At 39.8% G+C, this 18,768-nt stretch overlaps 1 protein-coding gene across 1 annotated transcript in view; it reads right to left on the bottom strand.

The window, feature by feature from the left end:
* trappc11 (trafficking protein particle complex subunit 11) overlaps positions 1-18,768 on the bottom strand; it is a 62,134-nt gene that overhangs the window by 10,305 nt on the left and 33,061 nt on the right. Inside the window, exons 13-22 of the mRNA XM_067982547.1 lie at positions 18,600-18,678; positions 18,411-18,465; positions 15,855-16,000; positions 14,484-14,545; positions 14,271-14,403; positions 11,876-12,006; positions 10,234-10,389; positions 9,706-9,893; positions 9,010-9,158; positions 918-1,039 (exon numbers count right to left, since the gene is read on the bottom strand). Coding sequence (XP_067838648.1) covers positions 918-1,039; positions 9,010-9,158; positions 9,706-9,893; positions 10,234-10,389; positions 11,876-12,006; positions 14,271-14,403; positions 14,484-14,545; positions 15,855-16,000; positions 18,411-18,465; positions 18,600-18,678 — 1,221 coding nt within the window. The remainder of the gene's footprint in view (positions 1-917; positions 1,040-9,009; positions 9,159-9,705; positions 9,894-10,233; positions 10,390-11,875; positions 12,007-14,270; positions 14,404-14,483; positions 14,546-15,854; positions 16,001-18,410; positions 18,466-18,599; positions 18,679-18,768) is intronic.

Below are 18,768 nucleotides of genomic sequence, written 5' to 3'. Positions count from 1 at the left end.
AATATTGATTATATTGCCATACAGGTAGATAGTCACTGATACCCAAGTATATTACAGGTGTCAAGATAAGTTTGCCATAGTATGCAAAATCCAAGTTGATCCTGCAATTTGCTGCAAATGCAACACAAAGGGAGGCAGTGAAAATGGTTGTGAACTAAATTAGCAGGCCAGAATATCCATTCATTCAATGCATACACTCATAATTCCAGAGTATTCAAACTTCTATTTGCTTTCTATCTTTAGATGTGCATGCATTATAAGCGTGTGGTTGGATATGTGAGTGTGAACACGGCAAGAAACAAATCTTACACAAGTACCAGTAGAAACCGTTTCTAAGTACATGTTGAGAGGAGCTGGAAGAATTATGGAGAATAGTGAACGCGAGACAAGGTGTTGAGGAAAAAGCATGAATTGTAATGGCTTAGCACAGCAACACTGGTTGATGCATCCATGCTGCTGTGTGACTGAAACAGCCGAGTTGCTCTTTAATGTCGCTTTTTGCTCCTTGCTGCACATCTGCTGAGAAATTACATATCAAAGTGAAACCTAGAACCGGCAAACAGCAGGATCCCTGAGTCCACAAGAGAATATAAAGGTTACAATTATTACTTTTAAAAGGAACATTTTTGTAACTGATGGCAGTGACAGCGGAGATCCAACGGCTGATTTTAGGAATAAGTGAGCCGAGCAGGGAGCTTCGCCTGCCAGAGCAGATTATAGGAAAATCACGGGCATGCTCCCCATGATCTTTCGTTCATTAAAATTCAAGGGCAGAAAACAGTGGGAAGCCTGATTTTCCAAATATACACTCGACAGGTTAGGCTCCTCATCTGGAGCATGCATTGTAAAATTGTCCTTCCTCTCCCCAAGTCTAGTACTATCTAAACTTCACATACAGCCCCAGTGAGGAAGTTTACCTTTTCCCCTGGGTGCAAGTCTCCAATGGGAATATCAGGAAGCAAAGCAGGGTGAGAATCATCACACATTTCGGTACCATCAAGGGTGACGTGAGTTGTCTGAGTGAGGTTGGCATCCTGGCCTGAAAACGTTGCAGAAAACAATTTTTGATTTTGGTTCACAGAAACATGGTAAAGTTCATAACAGAAAGTAAATGAGTAAGCAGCCTTTTTAAACAGGAGACTCAAATTTTTTTTTAATATTCGTTCATGGGATGTGGGCGTCGCTGGCGAGGCCGGCATTTATTGCCCATCCCTAATTGCCTTTGAGAAGGTGGTGGTGAGCCGCCTTCTTGAACCGCTGCAGTCCGTGTGGTGAAGGTTCTCCCACAGTGCTGTTAGGAAGGGAGTTCCAGGATTTTGACCCAGTGACGATGAAGGAACAGCAATATATTTCCAAGTCGGGATGGTGCGTGGCTTGGAGGGGAACGTGCAGGTGGTGGTGTCCCCATGTGCCTGTTGCTCTTGTCCTTCTAGGTGGTAGAGGTCACGGGTTTGGGAGGTGCTGTCAAAGAAGCCCTGGCGAGTTGCTGCAGTGCATCCTGTGGATGGTACACACTGCAGCCACTGTGCGCCGGTGGTGAAGGGAGTGAACGTTTAGGGTGGTGGATGGGATGCCAATCAAGCGGGCTGCTTTGTCTTGGATGGTGTCGAGCAGCGAGTGTTGTTGGACCTGCACTCATTCAGGTGAGTGGAGAGTATTCCATCACACTCCTGACTTGTGCCTTGTAGATGGTGGAAAGGCTTTGGGGAGTCAGAAGATGAGTCACTCGCTGCAGAATACCCAGCCTCTGACCTGCTCTTGTAGCCACAGTATTTATATGGCTGGTCCAGTTAAGTTTCTGGTCAAAGGTGACACCCAGGATGTTGATGGTGGGGGATTCGGCGATGGTAATGCCGTTGAATGTCAAGGGGAGGTGGTTAGATTCTGTCTTGTTGGAGATGGTCATTGCCTGCCAGTTGTCTGGCGCGAATGTTACTTGCCACTTATGAGCCCAAGCCTGGATGTTGTCCAGGTCTTGCTGCATGCGGGCTCGGACTGCTTCACTATCTGAGGGGTTGCGAATGGAATTGAACACCGTGCAATCGTCAGTGAACATCCCCATTTCTGACCTTGTGATGGAGGGAAGGTCATTGATGAAGCAGCTGAAGATGGTTGGGCCGAGTACACTGCCCTGAGGAACTCCTGCAGCAATACCCTGGGGCTGAGATGATTGGCCTCCAACAATCACTATTAACTTGGATAAGTCAAACTCCACTACAATGTACAACTTTGTCAGCTAGCTTTAATTAGTTAAGGCCCATAGCCATTTCTTCTTTAGCTGCCGAATGTACATTTGTGCCCCTTACCTACCCTTCTCTCTCCCACCATGCAAATGGGAAGACAGAAGAGGAGGACAAGAGGTGTGTTGTGGATCCTAGCATCCATCCATAAGAAATCCATTCAATCAATAAGAAATTTGCCTAAATAATGGTTACTACACATCAAAATAATTCATTGCACGTGAAAGACATTTGAGAAATGCAATAAGGTGCCATACACATGTAAGTCTTTCTTTTACCTTTCATATGAATTTGGAGCTAGGTCAAGTAGTCCAACAAATCGATAACTGGGTATCTATTAGCAGCACACCTTCATGTCGGGGGCTGAGAGAAATTTTAAAATCCTGTCTAGAGTGCAAGTATCCTTAGAGGGAAATGGCTCGCCTCAGTTTATACTGATTGTTTGTAGTTAGCCCAGTCAGAACAAAATGGTGCGATTGTTTCCTCAATGTTTGCAAGTCTGCTTCAAGAAAGCGGGGTGAAACTGGTCAACGGCAGTGGCGCAAAAATCAGCAGCTTGTTTTACACCGCGCTCGATTTTCTTTTCTACTAATGACCAATTTTAGCCCCAAGGAGTCAGAGCTGTTATCTGTAATGGCTGTTCCACCTAAGGGGATCAAATGGCTATGGGTGTATTTGTTGAAGTTATTTACATTTGCCGTTCCTTTAGCCTCTGGTTTCTTGCTGCAAAAAGTAATTTGAAGCGGGATAGTTTTGATGAATTACAATGGATACAATTTTACTTTCCATTGTGCCAACTTCAAGAAAAAAAGGCACATATAAACACTCTATACCTCTATATGAGTCAAAGGGCTAATAGAGGCTCTGACTTAAGTTTAGATAGGACTGGGAACTTAATATTCCTAAATATAACATTTTAGGAGAGCTAGGGAAAGAAAAATGGCAGTATTATTAAAGAATTCTATCACAGAATAAGGACGTTCTAGTGGGTTGCATTAAGACACAATCCATATGGATAGATTCTCAAAAAGAGACAGGATTGTGTCAATGGTTTACATAATACTGACACGGATATAAGCAGATTTTTAAACCTTACACTGGATCCTAACTTGATTAAAACCTGCTCTATTTGTTTGGATCACACTGATATAACAGAGCAAAGTTTCTGAACATGGACCAGATGAACTTTTGACTTGAAGTACCTTAACAAATAATACGATATTGATAAGCAGAAATGCTGTGATCAAAGCTTCTCTGTTCACACTCAGATGCTCTAAGAGCACTCAAGCTTGGGAGCTAGCTACAATAATGCCTGCTATGTCAATTCCTGATGAACAGCATATGGATATTTTGGGGTTATAAATAAAGGGCTCCACCTAAATTGGTTTTCAACTTCAATGGAGTTTAGAGTTAGAACAAGAAGTTAAGAGGTAGAAAGTTGGAGGCAAATTTCATCAGAACATCCAAACACCTGTAGTGATTTGATAAATGGGTTAAAAGGAATGATAATCTTGTCTTGAAGACCAGCCTGAAACTTTCTTTGATGTTCAGGTATGAGAGAGGCAAGCATTACCATAGTCTTGCAGACTAAAAGAAGAAAGCAATAAAGAGTCAATGGGATAAGTCTGCTCCTGTTAACTTGAAACCCTATCAGAGGGGGAAATCCAGAACAAGAGTACAATCTTAAAATTAGAGCTAGGCCATTCAGGAGTGAAATCAGGAAGCAATTTTTCCACACAAAAGGTAGTGGAAATCTGGAATTCTTTCCCCCAAAAGGCTGGTGATTTTTTTTAGAAAATTCATTCTCGGGAAGTGGGCATCACTGGCAAGGCTGGCATTTATCCAGTTGCCCCAAGATGGTGGTGGGCCTTCTTCTTGGATCACTTAAGAGATTAAGAGTCAACCACGTTAGTGTGTGACTGGAGTCACATACAGGCCATACTGGGTAAGGAGAGCAGGTTTCCTTCCCTAAAAGGACATTAGTGAACCAGTTGAATTTTTATGACAATCTGAAAGCTTCATGGTCACTTTTACTGATACCTGCTTTTTATTTCCAGATTTTTTTTAAAAAAACAGAATTCAAATTCTCAAACTACCATGGTGGGATTTGAACTCATTCTCTGGATTACTAGTCCAGGCCACTGGATTACCAGTCCAGTAATTTAGCCACTACACTACCATACTTTCATGAATTCTGGGTCAATTGAAATTTCCAAGACTGAGATCCACAGATATATATGTTATTTAAGGGTATCAAGTGATATGGATCAAAGGCAGATAAAATTTAGATACAAACTCAGGTAGAGCTTAGGTGCAAATCAGCCATGATCTAATGGGGGAACAGGCTTTTAAGGAGCGTCTTGAAGGAGGAGAGGTAGAGAGGCGGAGAGGTTTAGGGGTGGAATTCCAGACCTCAGACTTTTCTATATTGAAATTCATTCAGCCATTCTGCAAGTTTATTAATCTCTTCTTGTACTCTGTCACATTCTTCCTTTGTATTAACTACACCCCCCAATTTGGAGTCGTCCACAAATTTGAAGATGTACTTCCGATTCCCGAGTCCAAATCGTCAATGTAAATTGTAAACAGTGGTCCTAGCACCGATCCCTGTGGAACTCCATTTCCCATCTTTTGCCAGTCTGAGTAGTTTCCTTTAACTCCTACTCTGTTTTCTGTTTTGTAGCTAGCTTGCTATCCATTCTGCTACCTGTCCCCTGACTCCACATGCTCTTACCTTAGTCATGAGTCTACTATACGGTACCTTATTAAAGGCCTTTTGAAAATCCAAATATATTACATCTACTGCATTACCCTTATCTACTCTTTCTGTTATTGAATTCTTTGAAGTAGTAAGGTTGGTCATGCATGACCTTCCTTGTTGAAATCCATGCTGACTACTCCATTACATATTCGGTTTCTAGATGTTTTTCCAATACATCTTTGAGAAAGGATTCCATTATCTTTCCTACCACCAACATTAAGCTAACTGGTCTATAGTTCCCTGGACTTATTCCTATATTTATAAAGGGCGATTGAACAACATTAGCTCTCCACCAATCCTCTGGCATTATTCCCTTTTCTAATGATTTTTTATATATATGTAATAGTGCTTCTGCTATCTCTTCCCTAACTTCTTTTAGTATGCACGGATGCAATCCACCAAGACCAGGGGTTTTATCCTCTTGGAGTTTGATTAGTTTATCAATTATCTCCCCCCTTTCTATCTTAAATGTCTTTATATCTTTTTTGATCTCTCCTTCTAATGTTACGCCCAACTTGTTTGCCTCAATATTTACCAGGGAGACTGTTCAGTATTTCTGCCATTACCTGTGAGTTTATCTCGTGCATCCCTTAGCGGCCCTATGCCTATCCTGATTTTTCTTGTTATTTATGTGCCTGTAGAATACTTTATTTCTTTTTATATTCCTTGATAATTTAATTTTGTAGTTCCTCTTTGCTTTTTTCACTTCTTTCGTATTCCCTTTTGTCATCCTCTCCTTTATTGTCTATGTACTTAGCATATGCCTTTTTCTTTAGTTTCAACTTTACCTTTATCTCTTTATTCATCCGTGGTGTTTCATTATTGGCTAGTTTGTTCTTGTTTTTTTAGCAGAATATATTTCTCCTGAACTCTATTGATCGCCGTTTTAAATATTTCCCACTGCTGTTCTATCTCTGTCAATTTTTTTTCCAAGTTTACCTTAACTAGTTCTAATCTCATCCCCTCAAAAAAAAATTTTTCCAATCTATTACTTTGGTCTTTGTCTTACTTACATCCTTCTCAAATCATTATTTTAAACCGTATTATGTTATGATCGCTATTGCCTAGATGTTCCCCTACACTTCCTTCTCCGGTTCATTTTCCATTACTAGATCCAGCAGTGATCCAGCAATACACAAGGAATGGAAGTCATAGCACAACTGGGGGCAGCAAGCATAGAATTCAGCTAACGTGATCTAGGATTCAGACATACCAAAGACCCAGAGTCAGGTACATAACTTTAAAAGTGCTAAATTCAAAGAGATGAGGGGACAACTAAAGTAAATGGATTGGAAGACGCTCATTTGTTCTCTAGTGAAGCATTATTGAACGCCTTCAAAAAGGAATAATGCTGAGAATGCAGCATAAATACGTACTAAAATCAGCAAGCCCAGACTAAATAAATATGACTGTAAATGGATTAACAAACAAGGGTGAAAGAGGGAGGTAAAAAGCTCTCTACAAATCCTGCAGGGAGAAAAGTGAAGCAGTTTACTATACACACAGAAACAAATTAAAAGGGTGATCAGAGAAGGAAAAAAAGCACAGCTACAGAGGCTGAACAAAACAGGAAGAAAATTCTCAGTACTACAATAGTAGGAGGGTAGCCAGAGAGCCATAAAAGATGCAAACGGGCTCAAAACTGAGGATGGGTACAAAATAGCAAATACCCTGAATAATTACTTCCTCCAAATATTCACAAGGGATGATATGAGCAATATGCCCAACCAGGGATAACCAAAACAAAATGAATGGTTTTGGTTTAAATAAGATTGAAGTCCTGTGAAGGCTAAAAGGGCTCAAAACAAATAAGTTCCATGGGATATGTGGTATTTAGCCCAGATTGCCAAGAAAGACTAACAAGGAGATTTGTGAGGCATTGGCAATCCTTTTGAGGGAATCACTGAACACTGGGGAGATCCCAATAGATTGGAAACACTTTTGAATATGGTGCCCATATTCATTAAAGGGTGAAAAAAACCAAACACAGCAACTACAAACTAATTAGTCATACTTTGATTCCATTATTTTACACAGAATTAATCAGTAGTAAAACTTGAGGATTATCTATACTACATAGTAAACAGCAGCAAACACAGCTTCAGAAGGGGAAGATCCTGCCTGACCAACCTCCTTGACCCATTTGAGACAGTGTACCTAGATTTTCAAAGGCATTTAACCAAATTCCACACAAAAGTCTTTTAGTTAAGCTCAAATCCAGGGTAAATCTTCAGAATGGATAAGAAATTGGCTGAGGGTAAGAAAACAATATGTATTTATTAGAGGAGGGTGAATGGTGTGGGAAAGTACCAAGTGGGGTGCCCCAGGGCTTGCTTTGTGACCACTACTGTTTTTAATATAATTGTAAACAATTATATTAAACAACGGGCAGTAATCACCAGGCATTGTTCTGTGATTTTCAAATGCGAAGGATTCGAAAATTTCATTTCCGCACCATTCACCTGAGGAAGGAGGAAGCCTCCGAAAGCTTGTGGAATTTAAAATAAATTTGTTGGACTATAACTTGGTGTTGTAAAATTGTTTACAATTGTCAACCCCAGTCCATCACCAGCATCTCCACATCGTTTCTAATATACATCAATGACGTGGATTCAGAAGATCAATGCACATTAGTCAAATTTGTAGATGATACCAAACTAGGAAGGCTGGTGGAATCAAAGCAGGCAGCCAAAACATTGAATGTCTTGACGCTCGACACATCTAATCATGCAGAGCCGCAAATCAAAAGAACTACATAGCTAAAACATAATACAAATCAGAGGAAGTCATGAGCAAAATGTACAGTTCTCTGGTCAGACCTAACTTGAGTATGGTGTCCAGTTCTGGCCACTAAGAAACAAGAGACTGAAGGCAGTGCAGAAAAGAGCCACAAGGCTGATCCCTAGTGTCAATGGACTGAGTTAGAGAAAACACTGGAGAAACGTGGGTTTTTCAGCCTGGATAGGAGGTGTCCAAGAGATGTTCTTTGATGTATACAAGATAGTTAAGGGTATAGAAAAGGTAAATCCGGAATATTAATTTAAATTAAATTACAAAATTAAGACAAAGGACCATAAACTAGCAAAAAGGTGAATTTAAGAGCACCAGAAATTTCTTCACTCAGTGATCAACCCATGGAATGGACTTCCAAATAGGGTAGTCAAGGAAACACCAGAAACATTTAAGAAACAATAAAAATTTGCAGTGGAAGAATATAGAGTTTTTCAGAACTAAGATGGGCCAAATGGCCTTCCTCATCTAGAGTTTTCTGATGATCTTGAACAAAGAACAACCAGCTCACCACAGATGACTGAACTTTGATGCAAAATTGGAAATATTTCCCAAGAAGTCAGAAATCATAATATTATACTTTAGTGGAGAGTATATGGTTGCTATTAGCTATGATTACTCAATGTCATCTGGTCACTCAGCAACTGTTGAACTGAACCACATCAGATCATGATGAACCCAACTATTGTAATCTTATTCTTATACTAAATGCTTGCACGGTGTGAAAATTGCTCTGATGACCACATCTTTCCATTTGTGGAATTAGGAAAATAAATTAGAATTAGAGATCTGCTCTGCGCTGCTATTCATTCTTGATCCAAATCCCAGGTTAAATGGTTAATGTTGCATGACAGTGCACTCATAAGTATGTACATGTGCAGTAGCATTCAAAGTTTCAAATGAAACCAGAATACCTAGCGTGGCGTTCAATCTAGCTTCAAATGTGCACAGTCCTAAGAGGGGTTGGACTCCAGAAGGTATATAGAAAGCAATTTTATATTTTTTTTTAAAAACTCATGACACACTTTGGTTTCCAGGATGATAAGTCAACTCCAGCTGTTATACTGGAGTTGGCATGGCACTAGCCTATTGAGTCACCTACTTTTGTGGAAGTGAAGTACCTGAATCAGAGTGCAAATTGATGCCCTATACTATTTATCTCATTACAGGCATAAATTTCATAAAAGAAATCCCAGTGTATCACATGTATATGCATACCTGGTTTTAAACCTGCTGTGAGCTTGACATCTCTTGCAATAGTAGCCTCTTGTGACTGAACTGTAACTGCTAAGCAATACATTTCATTGGTCAATGCAGGGGGTTCATGTCGCAGCTGTACTGAAATTCTTGGAACTCGAGAAATCACCCTTCAATTACAAAGAGAAAAATTCTGTAAGCAATCCATCACTGACAGAAGTGAGCATTTTAAGCTCCAAAACAGTTCTACACAGAACAGAGATTATGGCGATCAGTTTACTTACAAAATACATAGGGGTGAATTTCTGGGGGGGGATCTTCTACCCATCCACCATAACCTGCCGAAGAGCCAGAGAAACCCCGGAAAAATGGTGAAAATGCACCCCTACGCTGCTGAGCTGGAAGCAAATTATCTCTAAACAGCCACAAGTTCACCTCCATACTAACTATGTTCACACTAAAATCACACCTTCAGGTTAAGACTCATTTTTTTCTCTGCTTGCATGATAAATTTATTCTAACCAAATCATTCTCTCAGCAAATTTGTCAGGTCAATTCTGTAATTCAGAGAATTACAACGCAACTATGGGAATGCAATTTGTGGATTAATACTACTGCTCTGACATAGTATGACAAATATTAGCAGCATCTAAACTGTGAATAAGGTACTGTCGCTGGAGCAACTTCATTAACAAACTAATCTTCTCTTATACTCACATGGTGCTTGCCTGTATTGTAACACTGTCCCAGCATACTTCATTGTCAGGCAATTTTGGTCGTCGTTTAAAGGATCGAGTGGCCTGCAAGGCATCCTGGCACGATGCAGCGTCTCCTCCTCCACCCCTCCAGTTAAGTATCACACACCTGCCAGTGTCACTACCAAGGACCAGATCTACAGAAGTGATCTAATAGCACAGACAGACAGAATATACTCAGATTTTAGTATCACAACTTGTTCTGCAAACCATTGCTTTTATGAAGATTTTTGGAATTATTTTTTCGTCAAAGGTCAATACAAATCAATCTTGCAATTTTTAAAGAGATAAAACTATTGCCATAGACAATCAAAATATATAGGGTTCTAACAGCCTGTTGTGTAAATTTTTATACATAACATACAGGAAAAAAATGAAAGTTTCACCATAAACTATACACTAGTTGCAAGAAAATATATTGCAGTGTAACTGTGCCAACATAACCAGAGATGTTTCAAACTGAAAAAAAAAGGCTGACATAAAAATTTACCTCCACTTTCTTTCCAACATCTTCAGTCCTGGCAACAAATTTGAACACATACTGCCTGGTTTTACCAGGAACTAAGCACATGGTCCCCTGTGATGAGCCTTCTAAGATGTCAGATGTTTGATAGGTTTCTTCTACTACACAGTACTGGTTGTACTCCTTAAAAAAAATATATAAATAAGTCAATAACAAAATCTAGTGATTACAATTAGGTCCACTCTAATATTCGAGAACAGTGCTCAGGTTGGTTTTGGTCAGGTGTCCAACATACAGAAATTACGTTTAGTAGTCTCCCACTGAGAAGCCTATATATGTAGAATTTGTGTTTGCCCAATATGGAGTACACATAAAGGGTCATATCCCACCAAACCCAAGTTCAGAGAGCTGCAAATGGTGGAAGTCTAAAATAAAAACAAATTGCCAGAAATATACAGGTCAGTCAACATCTGTAAAGATGAATCAAGACAGGTTATAATACTTTGGGTGTATATCCTTTGGGTATAGTTCCAGCAATTTCAGTTTCTATTTCAGACACACCTTAGGCACAGGTTGTCAGAGCCAAGGCATGGGAACTTTCCCCCACCCAAGTGTATGCAGGGGCACTGCTGGAACTTACCCAGGTAAAACCACACAGATTACCAGTAGAACTCTGTTTGCACCGTTCTCTGGAGCAGAATGGGAGGAATCCTGGACCACAGCTCTATCCCTCCAAGTAGCAGCTTCTAGCAATTGTGGTCCTGAGTCGTAGATTCCTCATCAGCTATGTAATGGACATCTGCCTTCAAGGTATGGTTCCATCAGCCCTAGTACTTTACCCAAGAAGCCATTTTTCATTTGAGCCTAGGTTTTGGAGTGTCGGGAAGCAGTCAGGACTTGACTAATTTTTCTCTTCCTATCTCAAGGATTTAAAAGAAACTGTAGAACCATCAGCACTATCCTGATGAAGGTTAGCTAATCACACAGCAGGGATCAAAACTGGAATCTTCTGGTCTGTTTATCTCAAAGCCATGACACAGTTTATTTACCCATTAAATCATTGTAGTAAACTGAACTTTACCAAACTGAATTATCAAAAATCCATGTGGCATTTTGCTACTAGCAAATGTTAGTTTAAAAAAAAACTTGCCTCATCACATCTCAATGTCCCAAAGTGCTTTGAAGTGCAGTCAACTGTTTTGTAGGCAAATTTTGCACAAAACAAGGTCCCAGAAACAGCAACAAGATTATTGAGCATTTGTACGCAAGTGCTTTAGGCATTTGAGATGTGATTTTTTTTTCCCTAACATTTTCCAGTAGGAATATTGGACAAGACACTGGGAACACCCTGTTTTTTGATAGTGCCGTGATATCTTTAAGGTCCACCTGAACCACTGGAATGAGCTAATGGGTGCTCAGCTTAAGGCCTCACCTGAGATGCTGTGATCTGAAGGGATGGCACCTCAAATAATGCAGCACTTCCTCAACACTGCACTGAATCACCAGCCTACATAGAGGATGTACTCAAGTCCTACTGTGGGCTATGAACTTACAATCTTCTGATTCAAAGGCAAGAGTGCTCCCACTGTGCCAAGCAAACACTCGGGTGAAAATCTTGCCTTTACAGGCAGATAATCTTTACCTTAGAACACATCTACAGTTCCCTTACCTGGTTGTTAAAACGGACACAGAGCTTCGAAAATCTGAATGGATGAGGGCAGTCAGCTCTGAGGTATACATGGAGTTGCACAGGGACATCAACATGGAAGCTTGGTGCCAGGAAACGGGCTTTACATTCAACTTTATGGAAGCAAAGATAGATATAAGAACGAGAGAAACAAACACTGGCTTTGCTCAGTGAGCAAGCACAAATTTGATGTTTCATGCTTAACAAAAATCAATGAGAGGGTTAAAATATAACAAAAAACTGCACAGCGGGAAACCCCTGTATTTTTAATGGAAAAGCTAAACATAGGAATAGGAGTAGGCAGGCCATTCAGCCCCTCGAGCCTGTTCTGCTATTTACTTAGATCATGGCTGATCTGTATCTTAACTTCATCTACCAGTCTTGGTTCCATAACCCTTAATACCCTTGCCTAACAAAAATTTATCAACTTCAGTTTTGAAATTTTCAATTGACCTGTCATCAACAGCTTTTTGGGGGATATAAAAGCATAAGAAAAAGGAGCAGGAGTAGGCTATACGGCCCCTTAAGCCTGCTCCGGCATTCAATAAGATCATGGCTGATCTTCAACCTCAACTCCACTTTCCCGCCCTATCCCCATATCCCTTGATTCCCTTAGAGACCAAAAATCTATCGATCTCAGTCTTGAATATACTCAACGACTGAGCATCCACAGCCCTCTGGGGTAGAGAATTCCAAAGATTCACAACCCTCTGAAGAAATTTCTCCTCCTCTCGGTCCTAAAAGGCAGACCTCTTATCCGGAGACTATGCCCCCTATTTCTAGACTGTCCAGCCAGGGGAAACACCCTCTCAGCATCTACCCTGTCAAGCCCTCCAAGGAGTTTATACATTTCAATGAGATCATCTCTCATTCTTCTAAACTCCAGAGAATATAGGCCCATTCTACTTAATCTCTCCTCATAGGACAACCCTCTCATCCCAGGAATCAATCTAGTGAACTTTTATTGCACCACCTCTAAGGCAAGTATTTCCTTTCTTAGGTAAGGAGACCAAAACTGTACACAGTACTCCACGCGTGGTCTCACCAGAGCCCTATATAGTTGCAGCAAGACATCGTTACTCTTATACTCCAACCCTCTTGCAATCAAGGCTAATATACCATTTCCTTTCCTAATTGCTTGCTGTACCTAGAATCGTTACAGCACTGAAGGAGGCCATTTGACCAATCGAGCCTGGACCGGCTCTTTGTAAGAGCAATCCAGTTAGTCCCATTTACTCGCTCTTTCCCCGTAGCCCTGCATATTTTTTCTCTTCAAATATTTATCCAATACCTGCATGTTAACTTTGTGATTCATGTACAAAGGCACCCAAATCCCTCTGCATATCAACATTTCCCAGTCTCACCTTTTTAAAAAAAAATTCTGCTTTTCTATTCTTCCTACCAAAATGGATATTTTCACATTTCCCACATTATACTCCATCTGCCACCTACTCGTCCACTCACTTAACCTGTCTACATCCCTTTGCATCCTCCTCACAGCTTACTTTCCCATCTAGGTTTGTATCGCTAGAGTTCCAGATTTCCACTAATCATATTTTTTAATAAGTAATATAATCTTTCTGTATTTAAGTCTGCTTTTTGAATTAACCCCTCCCCCCCTTCCCCCCCCCCCACTCATCATTAATTTCAAGGAACACTGCAACAAATCTGATTTTTTTTTGTTTGAATCATGTGCTTAGCTTCTTAAAAGAAAGTTTCTGGATTAATCACAGTGCTAAAATGAACAAATGCAGTTGGTTTCAAAGCAGAACTCCCACAGAATGGGAAAAATGCACAATTTTTGTGCAGACTTAAATATCCCATTTTGTTTCTTTCCCCATTTCAGAAGAAAATGCTAAGTGCTGTGGATATAAGCAGCAGCAAGAGTGGATAGGAAGGACCTATTTCCCTTAGCAGAGAGGTCAATAACCAGGGGCATAGATTTAAAGTAATTGGTAGAAGGACTAGAGGGGAGTTGAGGAGAAATTTTTTCACCTAGAGGGTGGTGGGGGTCTGGAACTCACTGCCTGAAAAGGGAAGTAGAGGCAGAAACCTGCATCATATTTAAAAAGTACCTGGATATGCACTTGAAGTGACATAACCTACGGGCTATGGACCAAGAGTTGGAAAGTGGGATTAGGCAGGATAGTTATTTTTTGGCCAGTACAGACTAGATGGGCCGAATGGCCTCCTTCTGTACCGTAACTTTCTATGATTCCATGCTGCACAGACAATCTTGCTACAAGGGAAATGATAAGAAGAATGGAGAGGACAATGACTCAAGCCACAAAAGTTGTGCAAAAAGAAGTTTTCACCGTCAAAGTAAATAATCAACTATATATTATTTTGACTAATTAATTTTTTTTTTAAAACTTACCAAATGGCACATAATCTTGCATCTCGATAGTAAATATATTACTTCCAGCTAAAGAAATACGATCTGCCCACACTTTCTGAGCAGTTTTGATGGCCTTGGAGTCACAGTCAGGCTCTGGAGCAGGGCTCTCATTCTATATATGAAGAAAGTAGGAACTGTAATTTTTTTCTTCTTTTTAAAAGATTTTTAAAACCTGTTACTACAAATACTAACCATCAACACTTTTATCAAATTCTTTTCTATACGAGATTTCTGTTCCTCACTCAGTGTGGAAGCTGTTATTTCAGTAAAGGAATAACCTCAAAACAACATCAGGCATTATCTAAAATTGGCACCATTTTTCAAGCAAGGAAAGGACAGTAATTCCATGATAAGAACAAGTTCCCTGAACTTAACTAGGACAACAGTTGGGGGCCTACAAATGGCCTCAAACCCTACCGCACCTGCCTCCACCCCCCCAACCTACCCTAAAAGTAGAAAACAAGAAATAAAATAAGGTTTTGTCTCTGTCTGCTATCTAGTGACCTCTGCTGGAAAGTCTGCATGTGTGGAAGTATTGAGAGAATAGCACTGGGCTTGGCGTGATGCTCTTTGTGGTCAAATATCCTATTGATGCTCAATGTCTAGGGTCACACGCAAAGAATGGCAGCTTAAGTGAGGTACCAAAGAGCATCTGGCACCCATGGAACTTGACCCCAGCAAGAGTCAGCAGTTCAGGAGAGAACTGAAGAATTTTAAAAAAAATTTTTACAAAAACATAGCAAAAGATTCAAGTGCGCTTGCAGTGTATCTTTCACTTAAATAAATTGACGTTTAGCATTCAGCTCAATATTTAAATAAGAAAAACAAATCATTTAACAGATCTAGAATAGCCAGTGGCAAAACACTTCCCACAATAGCTCCTGAGAACACAGCAAGTCACTTCTAGAGTATTATGGAGAGAGCAGGACAGGATGCTGGTGACAGAATTTGACAAGTTGTAGTTTATACCAGATGGAACTTGGAATGCCTACCCATTAAGGCAGCTCCATTTGTATAGAAGAGTATTTCCTTCCATTTGAAGAGGTAGCAACCAAGTGATATATTAGTTACTAAAATGATTGGCAACTAAAGCAAAAATAGCCAGGCAGCCTGGAGTTTCTATGCTATCCTGCAAACTGGAAGATCTGGAGCTGAACCTCAGCATTCGCTGACATTTGTACTTGAGGTTTTGAGTTCCCCAGGAACTGAGATGCAGATCTTTGTCTACCTGACTAAAGGAAGCAAAAACAGAGCACTTTTCACATCAGGCTACTCCTACTAGATGGTTAGAGCTACACTGACAGAAATTGTGGCGATCACCACAATAGCCTGTCTATCCTCTCAACTGCACCCCTGGTTGCATATCTCAGGATATACTGGAGAGATTAAAAGGATTAGGAAAAACTCTGCTCACTATTACACAATACTTAGAAAGCTAATCAAATTATTAAAAGATGCCCAATATATGAATATCCTGTAAAATAAAATATTGGGAACCAAGCAACAATAGCTTTAGACCAGTGTTAATGATGATATTAACTACTTTTGTAACAGCAAGGATACATCTGCCAAGTAGTTCCAGGGAGTAGGTGATGTAATCTTTGATTTGACCCATCAGGTAAGCGCACTGGAGTGCAGTGGTCAAAATGAAGGTGAGCAGCTTCCACCAGCGTTCACTGCGGTAATCACACATCACGTAATCCAGCAACCTATCGGGGGAAAGATATTCAAGATATGGAAATATTGCGACTGCAGCATTTGATGACTTTTGAGGTAGGGATGCACTTTCTCGCGCAATTCCTACCGGTCTTTCAATCCACCATTACATTACCCAAGGTATACGTATAGTATCCTCCTGTCTTATCGATAACAAAATTAAATTCAGGAATAATAGTAGCTAACATTCTATGGAATGCACAATTTAAACAGGATAAAGGAAAATTATGTTTGACTGACTTGATTGAGCTCTTTGATGAAGTAACAGAGAGGGTTAATGAGGGCAGTGCAGTTGATATTGTGTATACGGACTTTCAAAAGGCATTTGATAAAGTACCACATAATAGACTTGTTAGCAAAATTAAAGTCCATGGGATTAAAAGGAACAGTGGCAGCGTGGACACAAAATTAGCTAGGGGACAGAAAGCAGATAGTGGTGAACTGTTGTTTTTCAGACTGGAGGGATGTTTACAGTGGTGTTCCCCAGGGATCAGTAATAGGATCACTGCTCTTTTTGATATACATTAAATGACCTGGACTTGTGTCTAGAGGGTATAATTTCAAAGTTTGCAGATGACACAAAACTTGGAAATGTAGTAAATAATGTGGAAGATAGTAACAGACTTCAGGAGAACATAGACAGACTGGTGAAATGGGCAGACACATGGCAGATGAAATTTAACACAGAAGAGTGAAGTGATGCATTCTGGTAGGAAGAATGAGGAGAGGCAATATAAACTAAATGGTACAATTTTAAAGGGGGTGCACATACACAAATCTTTGAAGGTGGCAGGACAAGTTGAGAGGGCTGTTTTAAAAAAGCATATGGGATATTGGGTTTTATTAATAGAGGCATAGAGTACAAAAGCAAGGAAGTTATGCGAAACCTTTATAAAACTCTGGCTAGGTCTTAGCTGGAGTATTGTGTTCAATTCTGGGCACCACACTTTAGCAAGGATGTCAAGGCCTTAGAGAGGGTGCAGAAAAGATTTACTAGAATGGTGCCAGGGACGAGGGACTTCAGTTACGTGAAGAGACTGGAGAAGCTGGGGTTGTTCTCCTTAGAACAGAGAAGGTTAGGGGGAAATTTGGTAGAGGTGTTCAAAATCATTAACAGTTTTGATGGAATAAACAAGGAGAAACTATTTCCAGTGGCAGAAGGGTCAGTAACCAGAGGACACAGATTTACGGTGATCGGCAAAAGAGCCAGAGGCAACATGAGGAAACATTTTTTTTTACACAGCGAATTGTAAGGATCTGGAATGCACTGCTTGATAGGGTGGTGAAAGCAGATTCAATAGTAACTTTCAAAAGGGAATTGGATAAACGCTTGGAGAAAAAAAATTTACAGGGCTATGGGGACAGAGCAGGGGAATGGGATTTATTGGACAGCTCTTTCAAAGAGCCGGCACATGAACAATGAGTCGAATGGCCTCCTCCTGTGCTGTACCTACTACGGACTGTGTGGCACTTTTCCTGTGTTACACACTGCAAAAGCAAGGACCTCTTGGCACTAGCACCAGCATAAAAGCAGATTAACCCATCTACTGGTACAGCACTTCAATATAATTATCACAAACAGACACTTCATCAACCACCCTAAAAAGATTAACTGGTCATTAATCTGATTTGCTGCTACATAAAGCACTTTGAGACATCATGAAAACATAAGACATTATGTAAAAGTTAATTATTCCTTTCAATTCCATTTGTTTCAAAGACCACACACACACACACTTTTTTTAAAGTTATTGTCAATGCCTTCTGAACATTAAAAAGCAATTTGTAATATTTTCTATTTAAATACATTTAGTAAACATTTGCAGGTTTAGGGTTCTTAACTACATCTATACATTCAAGGCCTAGTTTCTAAGTACACTAACAATTCTAACAGCACAAGAAAAAACTCCCAAGCTTTTACTTCAGAACAATGACTTAAGAGACAAGTGAAAAATAAGTCATGATACTCTCCATGCACTTTCCAGTGGAATGGACTTAAGCACTCCCAGAATCTTGAGTTTTAATATTTCACTCAGATAAACTAGAGAGAGATGCTAGAAATAAACAAATAGGGTCTAAATAGTGATGGACGTTTTCTGATATTTAGCTGAATTGAACTTACTTGGACAATATTGAGGGTGGAGTTAAAATAGTCTTTGCATTGTATCATGCTTTAAAATAACTCCTTTGGAAATAACTGATGTCACTAGTTGTGAACTGAAAAAATGTTTTATATTGCATACCACACCAGCACTGAAAGCATAAAAGGCATAAATACAGCAGCAGTGCAGTTATTTGCAAAAGTGTCCAAAAAAGTTAAGGGTATTTTAATTATATTAAAATGTGAGGATGTTTTCTTTTAAGTTTATTTTACATACAATATAGATAATTTAAGACACTCACTTCAATGCTTTGTTGTAGTCCTTAGCATAATAATACTCCTCACCCATTTGAACCACTGTAAACACAGAACAGCATGGTGACATAAAATGTTTTCAGAAAGGCAAATAACCCACTCAAAAGATATACTCAAAAAGATAAACATAAACCAGCTATGGTTCCGAAGTATCGAGTTTGGTATGTGTTACTTACTCAAATGACTCTTCATTCGAGGACACTTGTACTTCTTGAATTGAGCCACTGCATTACTCAGGAGTGTAATAATCAGTTCCTGAAAAGTGGTAATAGTCACAATAAGGTATAATAGATTAAGTGTTCTGTTTAAATCATAGTTAATTCATTGTTAGCTACATCAGTATAC

The sequence above is a fragment of the Heptranchias perlo genome, chromosome 4, assembly GCF_035084215.1.
Source record: "Heptranchias perlo isolate sHepPer1 chromosome 4, sHepPer1.hap1, whole genome shotgun sequence".
Lineage (NCBI taxonomy): Eukaryota > Metazoa > Chordata > Chondrichthyes > Hexanchiformes > Hexanchidae > Heptranchias > Heptranchias perlo.
The sequence above is the reverse complement of the archived record's forward strand: the minus strand, read 5'-3'. Positions and strand labels throughout refer to the sequence as shown.